Raw genomic sequence first — 20363 nt, forward strand, 5'->3', positions numbered from 1 at the left:
TTCAAATATGTTTTTCCCAACTCATGGTTATATATTTATTTTTATTTTTTTATAAATTTTGGGTTATACATAGTCATGAACACAAATATAAATAGTTAACTCATACTTATGAAAAAAACCATGACCAATTCATGACTTTTGGTCATTTCTTCATCCAAATCACACACCTTAAGCTCTTCCCTTGAAGAAGCAACTCAAAAGCCTTGTTGATATCATCAAACTCAACCTCATGTGTCACAAATTCATCAAGTTGTAGTTCCTAAAAAATATAAACAATTCTTAGATTCCATTCAAAAAAGTTTGAAAAGTCAAGATTTTGCTTATACCTTATCCATGTAACGTTTTATAAGAATTGGAATATCAGATTTCGGTTTTAGACCTCCAAAAAGTGAACCCATTAGAGTTTTTCCACTGTGAAGCACCTCAAAAGAACTAAAAGACAACATTGCCCCTGGTTGGTCAACTCCCAACACAACCGTTTTCCCCCATCCCTAAAAGATTGACATCCACATAATCAAAGATAAAGAAACTTTATGTAATGTCCAAAAATGTAATTTCATGTCTCAAAATATAAAAATATAGAAAACAATTAGACCTTTCTAGAAGCAGCATAAGCTTCATGCACAAGAGAAGTCAAACCAACACACTCAAAGCAATAATCTGCACCTCCACCAGTCATCTCAATTATCACCTGTTTCAAGAAACATTTTTTTAATATTATAAAAATTTTAATTATGAATTTAAAATCTTAATTTTAAAATAAAGTATTAAATTACCTGGCTGGCAGTTTTGTCCCCAATGTTACGTGAGTTTACAAAATCAGTAACTCCGAATTTCTTTCCTGACAATAAATAAAAAATTATCAATGTAATAAACGAAACCATGCAAAAAAAAACTTCTATATTTTATTAAAGATTTTTTTTTTCTAAATCACCTATTTCAAACTTGTCTTGATTCACATCAACACCAATGATCCTCTTAGCTCCACATAGCCTTGCTCCCTCAGCAACCTGTAAAGTGATAAAACAGAAAAATTGCTCAAAATATATAGTTTTTTTTTTTAATGTAATTTGTGCAAAAGTTTTAAATATATATAAATTATAAAACAGATTATAAACTTATAATTATACCGCTAGTCCAATTGCCCCAAGTCCAAATATAGCAACTGTACTACCAGCTTCAACATTTGCTGTTTTCCAAGCAGCACCAACCCCTGAAAATATAATTTGCATATCAATTTTGTTATCAATTTGTCATAATTAAACATAGTAAATAGTGAATAAAAAGGAAGACAATTTAATTACCAGTTGATACACCACAACTTAAGAGGCAAGCTCTATTTGGTGGGGTTGCTGGATCAATTTTAGTTATGTGAGCAATGTCAACCACTGTGTATTCACTGAAGCTTGATACGAACAAGAAATGGTATAAAGTTTCTCCATTCATGTCTGTGAATCTGCTTGTTTCTTCTCTATCGATCCAAGGGGAAACTTTGAAAGGAAATTTTGTACATAGGTTGCTTTTTTGGGACAAACAATCTGTACATTCACCACAATCGGGCAAAAAGATTGGGATCACAGTGTCGCCTTCAACAACTTCATGTACACCTTCACCAACACTCTCTACAATCCTTTGATGGAGGAAAACAGGATGAGTATAATCTGATTTCAGGTTAAAATTTCCCAAAAAAGAAGAAGATTTGACAATCGCAGATTACTAATTTCGATGAATTCTTACCCCATTGCTTCATGACCGAGTATTCTAGGGAAAATAGCAGGAGGATGCTTCAAGAGAAAACAACAATGGTTAATTAACAATTTAACATCAACAAAACACTGGATGAATTTGAATTTGATAAAAATGTGATTTGATTTCAAGTTCAACGACTCTATACCTCCAATTTCCAAAAGGTAACATCGCTATAACAAAGTGTAGTGCATATGATTTTGATTCGAACTTCGCGATGTTTGGGTGGGGCTACTATCACTTCCTCTATCACCAGCGGCTCCCTTGGTTTCCTAGCAATCGCAGCTGTGAACAGCAGATGCATCCATTAGTTCTTCAAGGAAATCAAAAATTCCGACAGATAATTGCTTATTTCTCAGGAAAACATGGAGTTTCAGCATTTTCAAACAGAATTTTTGATCGTTTCAAGTTCAAACCATGGAATTAGAGTGCTGAAGCATGGGGATGGGGTGAAGAACTAACCTCGGCACCGAATAGGCTTTCCGGCAGTGTTGTTAGAGCTTTTTCCGTCCATAGTCAATCGGAGATGCTGTTGTTAACTTTTGTTTTTGTCTGTTTCTTGCACACAGTTGTACCTTTTTGGATTGTATTATGGGGTTTTATAGTTGTTAGGACTGAGGAGTACAAGTATCTCCGCCCGGCGGGAAGTGGTGGGTGAGTGAACGACGTATTTATTTTTTAATTTGGCAATAAGTCGCATCTTTAACCTCTTATTGGATTTATTTGAGGACATGTCTTAAAAAAGTATTATGACATGTCTATACGTTGGACAAAATAATAGACAAATGAATAAAAGAAATGCGAAAGGTTTATATTTGAAATTTGAAAGCAACTTGTTAAGGTCTGTAAAAATATATATTATATCGGAGATTGTAGGTGTTTGATATTATAAAAGAAAATGATGAAAGTTATAGATAATTTTTTTTTTTTAAGTTATAGTTTGTACAAAGTAATTATTTTTTTTTAACAAATTCTCGTTATAGGGTCAAGTAGGCCATTTTTACTGGTTTAAAAGTGTTCGATGATCTAGTTTAACTTGTTTTTTTACAAATCGGTTGGTTGTAAATAGTTTAACGTAAGCTGTGCCATAACCTTTTTTTGGATGATAAATAAGAAAGTTTTATATAGACATAGTGGATAAACGAGCAATAAGTTGTGCCGTAACTTTTTTTTGGATGACAAAACTAAGTTTTTTAAAAAACATCTATAGATTTTGGAGTCATAACATTACTATGGATGACCCGTTGGACTCTATTGAGTAGTTCCACAACTTCTGACGTAAGGAAACCGAAAGTATTAAACTCAAATGATATAAATGTGTGTTGTTTTCCATGTATACTATCTCATGTTTTGTCATTTTGATTGATGCAGCTTTTAAAGCAACTTGCCTCATAATGAAAACTCCATTCCTCAAGCCCACAAGAGGGGAAACCCTGTTAGATTCACATATGCATGTTTTCCTCCAGTCCATCTAAACACTAAACATCAGCTGATCTAAGTGTTGATCTTCCTTCCAATGGGACAACAGAAAGTTCATAGGTCTCTCTTTCATGGCAGAAAGTTCACATGTGCCTCTTTCAAGGTCATAAAAATGTTCAACATTAGCTAGTCGGTGGATATTGGTTGATAGATTAATCGGCTAGGCGGGAGATAAATCGGAGACCATTAATTATTAAAAATTTAATATATAACATTAATCCTAAGAATATAAGTAGACAAGGTAACAAATAATAAATATGTAAGAAATAATTTATTTTTCTTTTTAATTTATAACCTTATTCATTGAAAAAACCCACTTGAGGTGTTTGTGCAATCAAAATCTACCACAAAATTTTCACATAAGCATTTACTCAAATAGTTGCCATGCTAGTTAAATTAGTTCATTATAAACCCAAAACATATAACTATAATTGACCATTATTTCTTTCACCTAAGCATTCCACTCATTAAACTAACATTATATATATATATATATATATATATATATATATATATATATATATATATATATATATATATATATAGAATTCAAAACAAAAAGTTATTGAATGAATTTAAAAACACCTCAATAACCAGCAACTGTCGTTGCAACCATCAAACACGTATAAGTTCTGTTCGTTCTTTTTCTTATTTCATTTTGGTTTAAGGGGGAGTAAAGGGTGGTGGTTTAGTTTGGCTAAAAATGTGATGATGGTGGTGATTCACGTTTTCTTCTTGCTGCAACAAATAAAAGGAATGAATTATTGTCTCACGTTTTCTTATTGCTTTAAAAAGTGTTTAATTGTTTTACTTTTTCCTCATCGTGCCAAATATACATATGTGAAAGAGTCAAGGAATGAATTATGATTAATAAATCCAATTTACCTTGAAAGAATTATGAGTGAAGATGCAACAGACTGATTAAGAGACAAATCCAACCAATCACGAAGCTGTAGAAAAAGTTTAACCAAATTAATTTTTTTCCAAAAATTAATTTTTTTAATAAAAAAAATTTGTTGACGCCTTTCATCAACAATCTTCACGAAGTTCATCTTCAGAAATAGCATCGACATCATTCTTAATCCTACAAAAAATAAAAAATAAAAAGTGTAAATTGTAAATAAAGTGACCACATTTTCATGATTTTTATAAATAAAAGATGAATAAATTTATATACCATTGAAGTCTTTTTTTGAGCATGTAACGAAGGTAAGCATTTTTTCCAAAAGGTTGGATTCCCATATATTTGTACATATTCACTAATCGAGGCCTAATAAACAAAAAAAAATCAATAATTTAGTGAGAAAATTATATCATATTCAAGAAAAACTGATGCATAATTCACTGAGAATCTGACCTGCTGATATTATGGAGGGTAATTTCGTTATTGAACAACTTTGCAAATCCCAAAATTTTATTATTAGCAACGGAAGCACCAAAAAGCATATTTCAAAAAGCACCAAAATTTCTGACCTGTAAATCTATTTGTAAATAAAAGCATATTTCAAAATGGAACTAAAGGGGCGTTTCTTTTTCTAGAGAGAATAATTGTATGGATGAGATGAGATCAAATGATCATTTTACCCTTAATGGATTAAGCTGATTAAGTAAAAAAGAAACAATCCCCAAAAGTATAAAGATTAAAGTATCAACTATAAGCTTACCTTGCTGAAAAACTCATCAAGATCTTCTACTGCTGTTTTCTTGATTTCTCCACTTTGAATATTTTGGACCTCTTTAGCCATCTCTTTAATAGTATCTTGAAGAAACTTTGCATATTCTATTCTTGTATTTAACCTCCTTTTCAATGTTTCCTACAAACAAAATCAAATCAAGATATGAAGTTGATAGATTGATGTTTAGAAGAGGATATGAAGTTATGAACCAAAACACGTTCTTTCATTTTGTCTTGAAAGGTAGAAGGCAACATATTAGGGAAAAGTTTCAAGAAATAAGAAGTAAGAACTCCATGAAGGGGACAATAATGAAAACAAAAACAGGAACAAGATGAAAGATATCTGTTGTTGTTCGTGTTAGTTGCTATCTCTCTCTTCTAGAAAGACTCTTTCCACCTGCAAGCTTAAGAAGCAATCTTGAACTGATATTCACAAATTATCTCAGAATTAAGAAATCTTAAGGATTTCAATAAGAATATCATCGCACATTAGTACAAAAATGTCTAGAAGCAGAAAAATGCTTTGATTTACTTAACGGCTTTCATGGTTGAGTGTTGGGGATAGAACTTCCATGAAAGAGCTTGTGAAACAAAAGTAAAGAGCTAATTCATCGCCATAATTACTGTAAGTGGTCAGCCCAAAGATCTTAGCTTAAGTTGACTTGGGTCAACCCAACTGTTTTGGGTTAAATGACCCAGTTAATAGCCCAATGTTTGTAGGCACATGTATATTTGCTTATATGCTGATTTCAGTTGTAAATAGAGAAGCACGTAAGCTTTGTAACAGGGGAACAAAGAGTGAGGTAAATTAATTCTTAACCTAATACAAAAGTTTTCTCTCTTCGTGTGGATGTAAGCAAGTTATTGCTGAACCACGTTAAATCTATTGTTCTTCATTCTCTATTTACTTTCTTTTATCTTGGTTATTGTCATTGCTTGTTCTTGGGTCTAAGGGCAAAACGGGAATACAAACAGAAAAACTAATTGCTGTCAAGGTTTTATTATTTTTCTGCATTGTATTGATGAAGTAACAATTGGTATCAGAGCTTAATATCAAATTCAGGTGGTAGAGCTTAGATTTGAAGTATTTAGGTGGTATTTGGTGTTCTGCACACAAGGTGTTCGATAAAAGTCCAGAGATAGGCAGATTTTGAAACAAGCGGGTAAATGGCATCTACAAGCGGAACGGTTAAAGTTGGGAAGTATGAATTAGAGAAGTTCAATGGGAAGAGTGATTTTTCTTATTGGAGGATGCAAATGAAAAATCTATTAATCTCACAGAAGTTACACAAGGCTTTGGGGGGGTAAGACAAAGAAGCACAAAGATATGTCCGATGAGGATTGGGAGGAGTTAGATCTTGAAGCACGAACATCTATCATTTTATGCCTTGAAAGGGATGTTGCTTTCTTGGTTGGTAATGAAGAATCGGCAGCTGCGGTGTGGGAAAAATTAGAGGCAAACTTCACGACGAAAACTCTAACAAACAGGATCTATTTAAAGTCCAAATTGTTTACTTGCAAAATGGATGAAGGTTCTTCAATCCGAGAACACATCAGTAAATTTGATAGGTGTATATCATATTTAAAAGACATTGATGTGAAGGTAGAAGATGAGGATCAAGCACTTTTACTACTTCTTTCGTTGCCAAAGTCTTATGAGAATCTTGTACAAACATTGATGCTTGTGGGTGATAGCCTTACGATAGATGAGACTAGAATGTCAATTCTAGCGGATGATCTTCGAAAGATTGCAAGTGGTGACATGACTGCTGCTAGTGGCAACAAAGACCAGGCACAAGGATTGTTTGCAAGAGGTAGAAGTAATGAGAGAGGAAAAGGCAAAGGAGGAAAGTCTAGATCTAAATCTAGAACTCTTGTTGAAAGGTGGTGTTTTAAGTGTGGCGAGCTTGGACATTTCAAAGCAAACTGTTCTAACAAGAGAGTAGGATAGAACAAAGAAAAGAACAACAACAACAACAAAGGAAATGCCCAAGAGAAGCAAGAAGCTAGTTATGCCTCGAGAGAAGAAAGCAATGATGAGTGTTACTTTGCCACTTCTGATGAAGAAATCTCTGGTAAATGGATTATTGATTCAGGTTGCTCGTACCATATGTGCTCAAATAGGAAGTGGTTTACTAACTATAAGAGCATAGATGGTGGAACCGCGGTAATGGGACATAACCATTCCTACAAAACGGTTGGGCTCGGTTCTGTTAGAATCAAAATGCATGATGGAGTGGTTAGAACTTTATTAGATGTGAGACATGTTCCTGAGTTGCGAAAGAATCTCATCTCTGAAGGTGTATTGGATTCCGGTGGGTGTAAGATAGTTACATGGGAAGGAGTAAAGAAGGTTGTTCGTGGTTCTTTGGTTGTAATGAAAGGTATTCGTCAAGGAAACCTTTATGTCCTTTCAGGTACAATTGTGACAGATGGTACAACAGTTGGAACAAATGGTAGTGGTGGTGACCCATGTGAAAGCACTCAGTTATGGCATAGACGGCTTGGGCATATGTCTGAAAAGGGTCTTGATCTGCTTGGTAAAGAAGGTTTGTTGAAGAACTTGAAGAAGCCTTGCATGGATTTTTGTAAGCATTGTGTGTACGGTAAAGCACATCGGGTTCAGTTCAAATCAAGCAAACACAAAAGCAGAGGAATTTTAGACTATGTGCATACAGATGTTTGGGGTCCTGTTTCAGTCTCATTCTAGGTATGTTTGGATTTACTTTCTGAAACATAAGAATGAAGTATTTGACATGTTCAAGAAGTGGAAAGCAATTGTTGAGAACAACATAGGCAAGAAATTGAAGACACTTCGATCTGATAATGGTACAGAGTATATAGAAGTTGCCTTCAAGAAATCTTATGATGATGAAGGAATTGCTAGACATTGGACGGTCAGAAAAACACCACAGCAGAATGGAGTCGCAGAAAGGCTGAATCGTACATTGCGAGAGAGATAAATGTGTATGCGATCATATGCTGGTTTGGGCAGAGAATGGTGGGCAGAGTCGATTGCTACAGCTTGCTACATTATCAATCGGTCTCCTCATACGTCTTTAGATGGAAATATACCCTATAGGGTATGGTCAAGGGAACATGCAGATTATGAGAAACTCATAATCTTCGGGTGCACAGCCTATTATCATGTTAGTGAGGGAAAGCTTGAAGCAAGAGCCAATAAGGCAATATTCTTGGGATATGCATCAGGTGTGAAAGGCTATCGTCTTTGGTGTTTGGAAGATTCCAAGTTTATAATCAGCAGGGATGTTACTTTTGATGAGAACTCCAATGTAGCTTATTCAAAAGCTACGGTCCCAAATGGCGATGACATTGAGACGGTCAAGTCTCAAGTAGTTGATATAGAACCTAAAACCAAACAAAGTTCTAGTCGTGTTCACGAGGAAGATCATGGTGGTATTCACGATGATATTGAACATGAGACGGTTCAGCAAGAAAATGTACACGAACCAGAGGAACAAGAATTGAAGCACTACGGACATGCAAGTTTGATTGAGTATGCACTCTCGATGGAGGAAGATGAGTCGATCTCCTTCAAGGAAGATATTCAGAATGGCAATAATGAGAGTTGGTTGGCTGCTATGGAAGAAGAGATGGAGTCTCTTCGAAAGAACCAAACGTGGGAGGTGGTCCCACTACCCGTAGGAAAGAAAGCTATTGGTTGTAAGTGGGTGTATAAGAAAAAGGAGGATTCTTCCGAACTTGGTGGTACAAGGTACAAGGCAAGATTAGTAGCAAAGGGGTTTGCACAAAGAGAGGGAGTAGACTACAATGAGATATTTTCTCCAGTAGTGAAACACACTTCCATCCAGGTATTGTTGAGTATTGTTGCTCATGGTGATTTGGAGCTGGAACGACTCAATGTAAAAACCGCTTTCTTGCACGGAGAATTGGATGAGGAAATTTATATGCATCAACTTGATGGATTCAAGGTTGTTGATAAGGAAAGTCAGGTATGTCGCTTGAGGAAATCACTATATGGATTGAAGCAATCTCCTCAACAGTGGTACAAGTGGTTTAACTCTTTCATGTTGAAGCATGGGTTCTCCAGAAGTTTGTATGATTGTTGTGTGTACATGCGGAAGCTTCATGGAGGTGATTATATTTATCTTCTTTTGTATGTGGATGATATGCTTTTTGCTTTGAAGAGCAAGGTGGATATAGATAGGCTGAAATATCAACTTCGTAAAGAGTTTGAGATGAAGGGCATGGGAATTACCAAGAAAATATTGGGTATGGAGATTAGAAGAGAGAGGACAAAACATCGATTGTTCTTGAGCCAAAAAGGCTACATTGAGCGGGTCATTGCGAGGTTCGGGATGCAAGATGCCAAGTCAGTGGTGACTCCATTGGCTCCACATTTTAATATCTCTAGTAGATAATCTCCTTCTACAGCAGAAGATAAGACGTACATGGGGCGTGTGCTTTATGCCAGTGCAGTCGGCAGTCTGATGTATTTCATGGTGTGTACACATCCAGATATTTCACTAGCAGTCAGTGTGGTCAGCAGGTTCATGGCGAACCCAGGGAAGGCACATTGGGAAGCTGTGAAATGGGTCTTGAGATATTTGAAAGGAACCACTGATATTGGTTTATGCTTTGGTGGAAATACATGTCGGATTACTGGATTTGTAGATTCAGATCATGCTGGTGATCTGGATAGATGTCGATCTACTACTGGTTATGTGTTCAAAATACATGGTGCTCCAGTTAGTTGGCGATCGATGCTATAAGCAACAGTAGCGATTTCTACTATAGAAGTTGAGTATATGGCTATAACAGAAGGTGTAAAGGAAGCACTGTGGCTGTGGGGTTTTTTAGATGATTTGGGGTTTGAGCAAGATTGTGTAGACTTGTGTTGTGATAGTCAAAGTGCAATTCACTTAGCTAAGATTCAAGTTTATCATGCTCGTACCAAACATATAAATGTCAGATATCATTTTGTGCGGGATGTCATAGAAGATGGTGATATTTCTCTTATGAAGATGCACAGTGATGAGAACCCAGCAGACATGTTAACCAAGGCGGTACGAGGTGGCAAGTTTAAGCATTGCTTGAACTTGCTTAATATTAATCAATGTTGATTTCCCTTGAGGGCAATGACATTACGGAGCGGTGTCAGGGTGAGGTGGAGTTTTCACCTGGTGAAGTGAACTACGGTGGCTTGATCCCAGATGTAGGTACGTAGGCAACCATGGTCAAATGGTATAGCTGGATTGAGTTCTACATATCAAGGTGTGCAATTTCTTCTTTAGTGTATCATCCAAAATTTGATGTCTATCAAATGTTGTTCGAGGTGGAGAATTGTAAGTGGTCAGCCCAAAGATCTTAGCTTAAGTTGACTTGGGTCAACCCAACTGTTTCGGGTTAAATGACCCAGTTAATAGCCCAATGTTTGTAGGCCCATGTATATTTGCTTATATGCTGATTTTAGCTGTAAAGAGAGAAGCACGTAAGCTTTGTAGCAGGGGAACAAAGAGTGAGGTAAATTAATTCTTAACCTAATAAAAAAGTTTTCTCTCTTCGTGTGGATGTAAGCAAGTTATTGCTGAACCACGTTAAGTCTATTGTTCTTCATTCTCTATTTACTTTCTTTTATGTTGGTTATTATCATTGCTTGTTCTTGGGTCTAAGGGAAAAACGGGAATACAAACAGAAAAACTAATTGCTGTCAAGGTTTTATTATTTTTCTACATTGTATTGATGAAGTAACAATTACTGTTGTACTAAGGCAAACAATCAACACAAACACTTTCCAAATTGCTTATTTCAATTGTTATTTTCTGTTGTATCTGAAAGAACTTATTCTGAATTTGCTATGAAAGACAGAAACACGATCAAGCACTTTAATTTCAATCAAATGTAAACTCCTATTAAGATGCAGTTATTAAGTTATTTGCACTTAGTAGATCTTAGTTTGAATTCTCAGTGTGTGTAAATTTGGTATAATCCTTATTTCATACTTCTAACATGTCCAATGAAGAAAAATTAAGGGATTATGATGATCATATGATTTGAGACTACATTAAAACATAAGAAATTCAAAAACACATAACGAATAATAAGAAATGAATGGGGATTACTTGTACTCCCGGTCTGAATGCCTGATTTGAAGCGGTGGAAATGAAGAGGCTCCCAATAATTGAACACTAACCTAGGTTGCCAGAGTGAGGCTTGTTTTCGTTAGAATTCATAACTGGAGGTGAAAATGAAGTGGGTAGTTAGAATCGTCGGCGTTGAAGCTAATTACCAGTGGTCTTCGGCAATTAGCATGAGGATCGAGAGAGAGGAAGAAGATTTGTCGGGAGTTGGAGGTGAGGAAGTTGGTAGTAGAGTGTTGTCGATTGATGATCGAGAGAGAGAGAGAGAGATAGAGAGAGAGAGAGAGAGAGATAGAGAGAGAGAGAGAGAGATTGATGATTGAGCGTGTGTGAATGAAACGAAGGGGTCTGCTCTCCTAATTTGGAGCATAAAAAGCTATAGGGACGACAAGTCGTCCCTATAGTTATCCCCAAAACAGCGTCCCGTCATTATTTCCACGGAGTGATTAAAAAAATTTGTTATTTTTAATTTTTGGTTATTTGTTACAGCGATAAGTTGTCCCAATAGGTGTTTCAGGAATGCACCAAATCCACTTCCTTTCCCACTTAACATGCTGAAACGAGAAGTCGTCGGTGTAGCTTCAAAAGTAAAAAAAAAAAAAAAAAAAAAAAAAAAAAAATCGTCAACTCTATAGCGACGACATGTTGTCCCTAGGTAGCCAATAGCAACAAAAAATGTCGTCCCTCCAGATCTCGTCCCTATAGATGCTTATTCTTGTAGTGATTCTTGGTGCGTGTGGGTCCGATGGAAGTGTTCCAACGATGGCTTTCCCAGTTGTTCTGAGATGGTTTTGTGGGACTATAGTGAGGATGGTCTACGGTGGTGATGGGGGATGAAGGTGGTACCATTGGTAGCTAGTGACGACTGAAGGATTGTGAAGCAGATAGTGATAATGGTGCTTGATGTTCACGAGGATGGTTTAATGGTTTTTTAGTGGGTGGATGTTTCTTCCGTCTGTAGTGGTTGTTACACTGTGAACCAGTGATGGTGGTTGGCTATTGGTGATAATTGACTAAGCAGGTGGTGGTTCTTGGTTATAGCAAGGGAAGTTTACAAAAAAAAAAATTGTATTATACATATCCCTTGACGTTAGAGCTCTACTGATTGTTGTATGCATCACTCCTACTTAGAATGGAGGTTATATATTTTTATCATCCTTTCTTTCTTATTTTTTGGTTAATCACGTGAGAAGTTGAGGCGTTTTTTTTTAATTTCATCTTCTTCAATTTGTTCTTGGTGTGTGTATCAGGTAAAATTTAAGTAGATTGATTCTAATTTTTATTTTAATTTAATTAGAGGTTTGTAAAAGATACCAGGTTCATTCTATGGAAATTGCTATGTATTTTCTTTTCAGATATAATGCTTCATATAATGTACATATAATGTTCATCAGATGTTTGATTAAATTCCTTAGTGAAGTTTTGTCTCAATATTGCTTAAAAGGCACAGGCTTTTATCGACAATGGGTGTTATTCATAATTTTTGGAGTTAAGTGATGAAGATGTAAGTTAATATTCTCAAGTTCCAAATCTTTTTATTTATCTTAGTATAGAAACTTATGGCATTAGCGTTCTAAATTGAAAAAGTGTATTACATATCTAAAGGAACTCTAAAATTTTCCAACAAGCAATAAAAAACTATACATATATTCTCAAGTTGAAGAAGCGGTCAATAAAGTCACTTTTATCCCTGAACCCAAGTTTTCTTTTTTTCCCAATTGAAAAATACGGATCTTATGCCAACCATCAGGAGCTCTTATTCTAATGAAGGAAAAGAAACCTCCATGGAAGTTGTTGGCTCCGATTTCAGCCTTACCAAATATCATTGTATATTGAAATAGGTTTTATTATTTTAATGAAATTTGAGTGTAAAACATACTATTCAAATTACTAGATTTCCTAGTTGGTTGTACTTATTCACTAATAGATGAGTTAACATGGAAAAATTATACAGTTTTATTTTATTTCGAAAAAAATACATAGCAGAATTGTAACCCATTATTGCAGCAACTTGTTCTTTGTTAGCTACCCCAATCTCATTCCTATCATCATTATCATCTTCTTATAATTTCAAGCTTCTTGTTGTTGGTGGTGGTGTAAAATTTGAAGTTTTTGTGGCAACAACTTATAATATAAAATTCCTCAGTTTGAGTTGTGACACACCCGAGAGTATACCCGAATCCCTCAAACCAAGGCTCTGATACCAACTTATAACAACCCAAATTTCCAATAAAAATTTTCATTTTTAAGTAACGAAATCATTTTCATAAAATATAAAATTCCAAAGACATGTTTTCAAAATCCATAACATCACACAATTAATTCATCACATCAAAGTATCCCCAATAAAACGCCAGAGAGTGCATGCCACATCATCATGCTGGGCTCTTGCCCTTACATCATGAACTACCCGAAACAACCGACAAACTGTAAGCCAATGCTTAGTGAGTTCCCCAAAACATACCCCACACAATCATATAGCCCATATCAACCATACAAGTCATGCATACAAACATATACAGATGTTGTGGACTCTCTTCAGGGTCTTACTCCAGGATGTCGTGGGCTCCCCCCATGGTCATATACCTATGTGCCATGGGCTTCCCCCATGGTCTTTCTTGGAATGTCATGGGATCCCCCACATGGTTTGACATCCATTTGCTACGAGCTCCCCCACATGGTCTGACATCCATCTACCACGGGCTCCCCCAGGGGTCTTCCATGAAAGTATCATAAAGACAACTAGCATATCGCAGACAACATATCAACTGGCATACCACATAACACGTAATGGGCCAGCCTTGGTGCCTTCGACCTATTGGTATGGTGAGGAGACTTACCTCAAATGTGAACTGTAGCTGAGTAGGTCCAAACTCCAAGTATCAGCTTTACCACCTCCCTAATCATAAAAAATTCCTTAGACACAACTCAACCCTTCAAACCCATTAAAATTCTGTAACGACCCAGTTTTACAAAGGAAAATTTTCATTTTTAATTATCCGAACATATTTTCATAAATTACAAATCCCATATATAAATGTTTTCAAACTCATATCAATTACAACTTTTATTTAAAATATCAGAGTGTCCCATAAAACGCCTGTGTGAGAGTCCACACTGCACCATTAAGCCTTGCCTTTGCCCTTGGGATCCGATGTACCTGAAACAAATCTAAAACCTATAAGGTAATGCTTAATTAGTTCCCAAGAGCATACCCCGCACACAATCTGTAACACCCGAAGTCTGGAAGGCCAAGAAAGGAAAGAAAACCCAAATTTTAAAGGGCGACTCGGTGAGTCCAAGGATGAACTCGACGAGTCCGAGCGGGATCCGGGTCGAGGAGTAAGTGACCGACTCAGCGAGTCGGCCAAGGGGAACTCGGTGAGTCTGGTCTGTGCGAGTAAAACCTTAAAATCGGGACTTGGAGCCTATTTAAACGCCTCATTCTCTCCCCTAGGGTTCCTTCACTGCCTCTTTCACCCATAACATCAAACCCTAGCCGCCATATCCTCTATTTGAGCCATTTGTTGCCTTGAAGGGTGCATTAAAGCTTGGAGAAGGAAGAAGGAACTTAGAGGAGCAAGAAAGGACTATAGATCTGGGATTGTGAGTTCATTTCTTAGCATTTGGAGGTAATAAACTAGTTCTTGGACCCTTTTTGCACCTAGATCTATGTGTGGTTGTTGGGGTTTTTAGCCATAATGTCATTCATTTGAGTTAGAAGCCAGATCTGAAGTTGCAACTTCAGATCTAAGCATTTTATGGTCTTGAGAAGCATAAAGTATCAGCCCTTGAGTTGTTTATGGAGCCTCCTTGCCTTAAACCCTAGTTTATGATGTATTTTGCCTAGATCTCCTTCTCTACACGTAAAGTTTGGAAATTTACGTGAGGAATAGTCTTGGGAAGGGTAGATCTATAGTTTGGAGTCCATGCATGACTCAAAAGCCCTCTGCATGTAAGGGGATTTGAATGGACTCGACGAGTCCTTTGAGTGGACTCAGCGAGTAGCATGAAGGTGAGGAGCAACTCGACGAGTGGGATGAACAGCTCGTCGAGTCAGATGAAGATTGCCTTGTACTCGGCGAGTCTGTTCTTGGACTCAGCGAGTTAGGTTGCGAAACCCCAAACCCTTCGAGTTGAGACTCGAATCAGTAAGTTGGGTGGAGACTCGGTGAGTTTGACAGGTCAGGACTCAGAAATCGGTAGACTCGGCGAGTCATGGACTGACTCGGCGAGTCGAGATGCGAAAGGAAGGACTCTGAATATATGAACTCGGCGAGTCAGTAGGGTGACTCGGCGAGTAGGGTTGACCTGGAATGTTGACCTTGACCAGGACTTTGACTTGGACCAGGGTTGACTTGGTTGTCTTTTGGGGGTCAGTTAGACTCAATGTTGCATTGATATTGGTAGTTTGGGGAGCAAGGGGAGCAGGAGTTCGGTGAGTTTCCGGGCAGCAGCTAGTGAGATCATCAGCAAGTTCAGCTAGTGCAGGTGAGTTTCCCTTTGTATGAATGGGTCTAAGGCCATAATGTCGGCCCATGTAGTTATGAGTAGAAGACCCGGGGGTTAGCCCTAGGCACAGTATGCTAGTATGATATTCAGGACAAGGTCCATTAATAGCAGGCGGGTGCCCAAGGATTTTTTTATATGATAGTTTATACTTGTTGTTTGTGTGATACACGTATGTGCCTGGTAGGGAGGTGAGTGTGGGTGAGGTACCGTATATCAGCAGTAGCAGAGTGTGGATGGGGTTCCATATCTCATTAGTGGCAGTACAGGGGCGAGGCCCAAGTTAGGGAAGGAGTGAGAGTGGGTTGGGCCCGTATCTCACTACCAGTAGGAGCATGGACGGGGTTCCATGGCTCATCAGTAGCAGGACAAGGGCGAGGCCCATGATAGGTGAGGCCTTAGGACAGAAGCAGTTGTATGTGTTTAGTTTATGTGTTGTGATATGTTTATGTGTTATTATTTGTTGGCGGACGAGGCCCTATGATAGGCGAGGCCTAAGTGAAACAGATCTATATCCGAGCGGGGCTCGAAGCCAGGCGGGGCCTAGAGCGGCGGGGCCTGGAGCGGCGTGGCCCGTGACAGAGGGCGAGGCCCAAGATAGCAGGCGTGGCCCAGTATGTGCAGCATGTGATTATGCTTGGTATGTGGTAGGGTGGGGAACTCACTAAGCTTCGTGCTTACGGTTTTCATTTTTGGTTTCAGGTACTTCCGGTAGCGGAGGGAAGAGCTCGGGGTGATCGCATGGCACACACCATAGATTAGACAGCTTGGGAATGTTTACTCTGATAATGAACATGTGTTTTGAAAAATTAATACTATGATTATGTTTTGGAATGATGACTTTGCTTAAAGTAATGATTTATTAAAAGAAATTTTTGGTCTTGAATTTTGGGTCGTTACACAATCCACATAACACATATCATATTAGCTATAAAGCTACACATACCACATAAGCCATGCATACATAAACATGTAAGGATGTTGTGGGCTCCCCCAGGGTCTTACACCTTCGTGTCAAGGGGTACCCCACATGGTCTTTACCTGGGAATGTCATGGGCTACCCCACATGGTCTTTACTTGGGAATGCCATGGGCTACCCCATATGGTCTTGACCTGGGAATGTCACGGGCTACCCCACATGGTCTTACATCCAACATGCCATTGGCTACCCGACATAGTCTTTACTTGGGAATGCCTTGGGCTACCTCACACGCTCTTACATCCAATTGCAACAGGCTCCCCCAGGGCTTCCATGCAATAACACACAATCACATAGCATATCAAATCATAGAAATGACTAACGTCCTACATGCACATACATAAACCTGTAAGGATGCCGTGGGCTCCCCCGAGGTCTTACACCTTCGTGTCATGGGCTACCTCACATGGTTTTTACTAACACATATACCATAAAAACATAATGGGACGGCCTTGGTGTCTTAGACCCATGAGTATGGTGAGAAGACTAACCTCGAATGCAGAAGCTTCCTGAAAGAAATCCTTAGCTACTTCCCTATCCACTTCCTGAGCTATCAATACCGATCAATATACCCAATTAGCAGTTGGGTCCCATCCATAATCCTTAATCCATGCATTGGGTAAAATGACCATTCTACCCCTAGCCTAGTCTGATCCAAAACTAAGGCCTAAACCCAAAACAAAATCCCAAAACTATAATGTCCATAAATCCATCAATGGCCCAAGTTCCAAATTGGGCCCAAACCCAATAGTCCATAAGGCCCAATTACTAAAAATTCCCTAAGACCCTATTTATGGTCCAATTTTCCAATTTGGGCTCCAAACTATAATGGGCCTCCATAAATAAATGTCAGCCCCAAAACCTGATGGCCCAACAGGACCCAAAACACAAAGTCCAAAACCATAAGATCCATAAAGGCCCATGAATGGCCCACCCCGAAGCCCAAAGTCCGAAACCCAACCTAGCTGAGTAAGAAACGCGTACTTGTTTAATGGCTTGTACGCTGCGTGTACTAGCTTGTACATCCAGTGTACTACCCTCTAGCATCACTTCTGCCATTAAGCTTTTAATGCTTTAAGTCATAAGTCCAAACCACAGATCTGAGTCCCACATAATGTCTAAATCCATAAAGTCACTAACTTGGTGACTTTGCATGCCCCCAATAAGACCAAATAACATTCTACTTTCATGGAAATGGCTCAAACTCCAACATAGATGGTCTTAAACTCTAAAGGTGCCAACTTTATAGACCTTGAACCTCAGAAACACTTAGAGGGGCAACTCAAAGCTCTTGGAATGAAATCAAGACCACTAGATCTCATACTTGGGACCAAAATGAACAAAAACTCACAAATGGTCTGATGAATGATCAAGTTCAAAGCTTTATACCTTCATCAAGCTGAGAATGAGTCCTAAAAGCCAAATGCATAAGCTCTTCCTTGATTCCCATCTTTGCATAGAACTCCATCTTCTTGAAAATGGATCAAACACCCCAAAAATGGACTACATAAGCTCAAAATGCCACCATGGATGATATATGATGATTTCTAGGGTTTAGAGGGGTGGAGGTTGAATGTATTAGTGTTAGGTTATGAGATAAGGAGCTTAAATAGGGTCCAAGACCCTAAAATTTGACTGACGTACGCCCACCATAATTCTGGTACGCCCAGCGTACTCCGAAGAACATTCGTGACCATCCTAGTCAGTACGCCCATCGTACTCCAAGGTACACCTGACGTACTTCCTTCTTCACTAGTACGCCCCACATACTCTTTGTGTACGCCCTGAGTACTCGGCTCAACTTGAAAAACCACGAAACTTCTGAAGGCCATAACTTCTCCGTTATAAGCCTGATTCCGACGATCCTTATATCTACAGAAAGGTGACGAGAAGCCCTACACTTTTATCAACTCATACCTTCCTTCAGACCTTCCGAAAAAAAGTCCATTTTCTAGAAAAAGCCCGAACTACCACTTTACCGAAATACCCCTAGACTTTAAAACACGAACCGAACACCCGAAACACTTCTAATACATCACCCGCACCCAAATGGGCCTATACCTTACCTTTTCAAAAGTACTAATTCTTATGATGACCGATATTTGGGCGACATCCTCAGACTAAAAGGACCTTCCAACTGATGGGTTTTGGTTATAAGACATCCTATGTACTCATATAAACCCTAATGCTTGGATCTAGGTTTCTCTATTGTACATGCTTTGAATCCAAGACTATAAACCCTAATTTTAGCATTCAAGTAATCATATTAACATGAGAATTAGTTTATAATGTTACCTTGATTGTTATGTAGCAATAACAATCCCAATTCCTCCTTGATTTGACTTTGGAATGCTTAGCCCTAGCCCGGCCGAGCATTTACGTTTGTCATCACTAAACCATCGAGGGGCCCAAAGATATCGCTTTTATCCTTATTTGGATAAAAGGAACGGATAAACTTTGATAAAATGCTTACTGGCACTCACTAACCAAATCACACACAACAATATGTTTTATAACACCAAGTTACTAGTGCGTTTACATATTATCAATGTGCAACCGATTAGCAAGATACAACTCACACATCTCAGTTTCAAGAATATAAGATGTTATCGTCTCACCAATCACTCGTAATACAATTCATGGAGTGATCCAAGTGAGCGTGGGTTTAATCCAATGCTCAAATCATATTCATAAGCACTCATGAACGTTGCAACAAACATTTGTTTATGTCTAATACTCTTTTAGACAATCCACACACCAATTCACGACAGTCTTCATTCATATCTACTTCCAACATATGAACGACTATGGCCCGTTCGAATAATTTAATTATTCTTAATAAACTCAATTATTCTGGAAGTCAAAACATGCAAGGTGAAACACAAGAATAATACTAATCCCATATGGCCTCAAACATTTGAGTATAAACAAAACGCGTTTTATTTATCACCATATCGATTACTCATTATTTGTCGTTTCGGGTAATCAACTTCTTACTTGAATTATTACACTTGTCCCATGCTCTTAGCATGCACACAATGTTTACCTATGGTTCTTACTTTTGTGAAATAGACAAATTGAACACATTTCCAATCATTCTCATTTTACAACTCCAAATCCATTTTCTTAAGTGTAAGAATATCAAATTCTTGTTACTTGTTGGGCTTAGAAGATTGCGTCTTTTGGGCTTGTTTGTTTATAATTCTTTGTATTACGGTTTGGGCCTGTCCAACCGTGTGTCTTTTATGCTTTGTATATAAGCTTATGCTTGCATGCATATTAGGTTAAGGTTTTAGAGATCTGAGAATACAATATTTTCCAGACGACTAAAGGTTTCTTTGATCATACTTGTAACCTTCCAATCCTCTACAGTTGATGTTCTTAATCGAGCTCTTCTGAGGATTTTGTTTTAATCATTCAACACGTTTGATTCATTCTTGTTCTATAATTTTACTGTGTTTATATCGTCATTGTTTTCATAACTTGTTCAAGATCTTATCGATCTTCATAGATTAAAAGAAACATTAATCTCAACAATTGGTATCAGAGCAGGAGGCTGTGTAATTGATACACATCTTTTCTGTGAAAAAGATTTTCATTAGGGTTTTTCCGCAATCATCAATATTTATTGAGTCGTCATCTCTTTATTGACGTATCTTGATATTTATTATTTTGCCCTGATCTGCTTTATTACAAGTCTGATCTTTGAACAGGTTTTTACGATCATAATGGACGCGACACAATCAAACGTTATTAATATTTCAAACAGCATTGGTTCGACGACAAGGATTCCGATCTTATACACCAACGATTATGAAGTATGGGCACATCATTTCGAAGACTACGTTATTGG

The 20363-nt window shown here is 37.7% G+C and overlaps 2 protein-coding genes and 1 pseudogene across 3 annotated transcripts; 1 reads left to right on the top strand and 2 right to left on the bottom strand.

Annotated features, from left to right (window-relative positions):
* Positions 1–2423, bottom strand: LOC145011301 (alcohol dehydrogenase-like 7). Its single transcript, XM_078970000.1, has 10 exons — positions 2209–2423; positions 1895–2031; positions 1738–1784; positions 1305–1630; positions 1131–1213; positions 935–1010; positions 777–841; positions 596–691; positions 327–491; positions 1–259 (listed from the first exon to the last, which is right to left on the bottom strand). Exons 1-10 carry the CDS (start codon positions 2258–2260, stop codon positions 143–145), a joined length of 1164 nt encoding a protein of 387 aa, XP_078826126.1. The 5' UTR covers positions 2261–2423; the 3' UTR covers positions 1–142.
* A 1390-nt stretch (positions 2424–3813) lies between these two features.
* Positions 3814–5518, bottom strand: LOC145011847 (mitochondrial distribution and morphology protein 38-like). Of its 2 annotated transcripts, none has more exons than XM_078970595.1 (5): positions 4890–5518; positions 4583–4620; positions 4403–4495; positions 4111–4309; positions 3814–3963 (listed from the first exon to the last, which is right to left on the bottom strand). In XM_078970595.1, exons 1-4 carry the CDS (start codon positions 4968–4970, stop codon positions 4255–4257), a joined length of 267 nt encoding a protein of 88 aa, XP_078826721.1. In that variant the 5' UTR covers positions 4971–5518; the 3' UTR covers positions 3814–3963; positions 4111–4254. The 2 variants fall into 2 exon arrangements, with proteins under 2 accessions (XP_078826721.1, XP_078826722.1); XM_078970596.1 differs by having other exon boundaries at positions 4583–4698; positions 4890–5490.
* A 3815-nt stretch (positions 5519–9333) lies between these two features.
* On the top strand, positions 9334–9654 carry LOC145009514 (secreted RxLR effector protein 161 pseudogene; annotated as a pseudogene).
* Positions 9655–20363: the final 10709 nt, after the last annotated feature.

This window comes from Lactuca saligna, chromosome 8 (assembly GCF_052625555.1).
Source record: "Lactuca saligna cultivar CGN05327 chromosome 8, ASM5262555v1, whole genome shotgun sequence".
Lineage (NCBI taxonomy): Eukaryota > Viridiplantae > Streptophyta > Magnoliopsida > Asterales > Asteraceae > Lactuca > Lactuca saligna.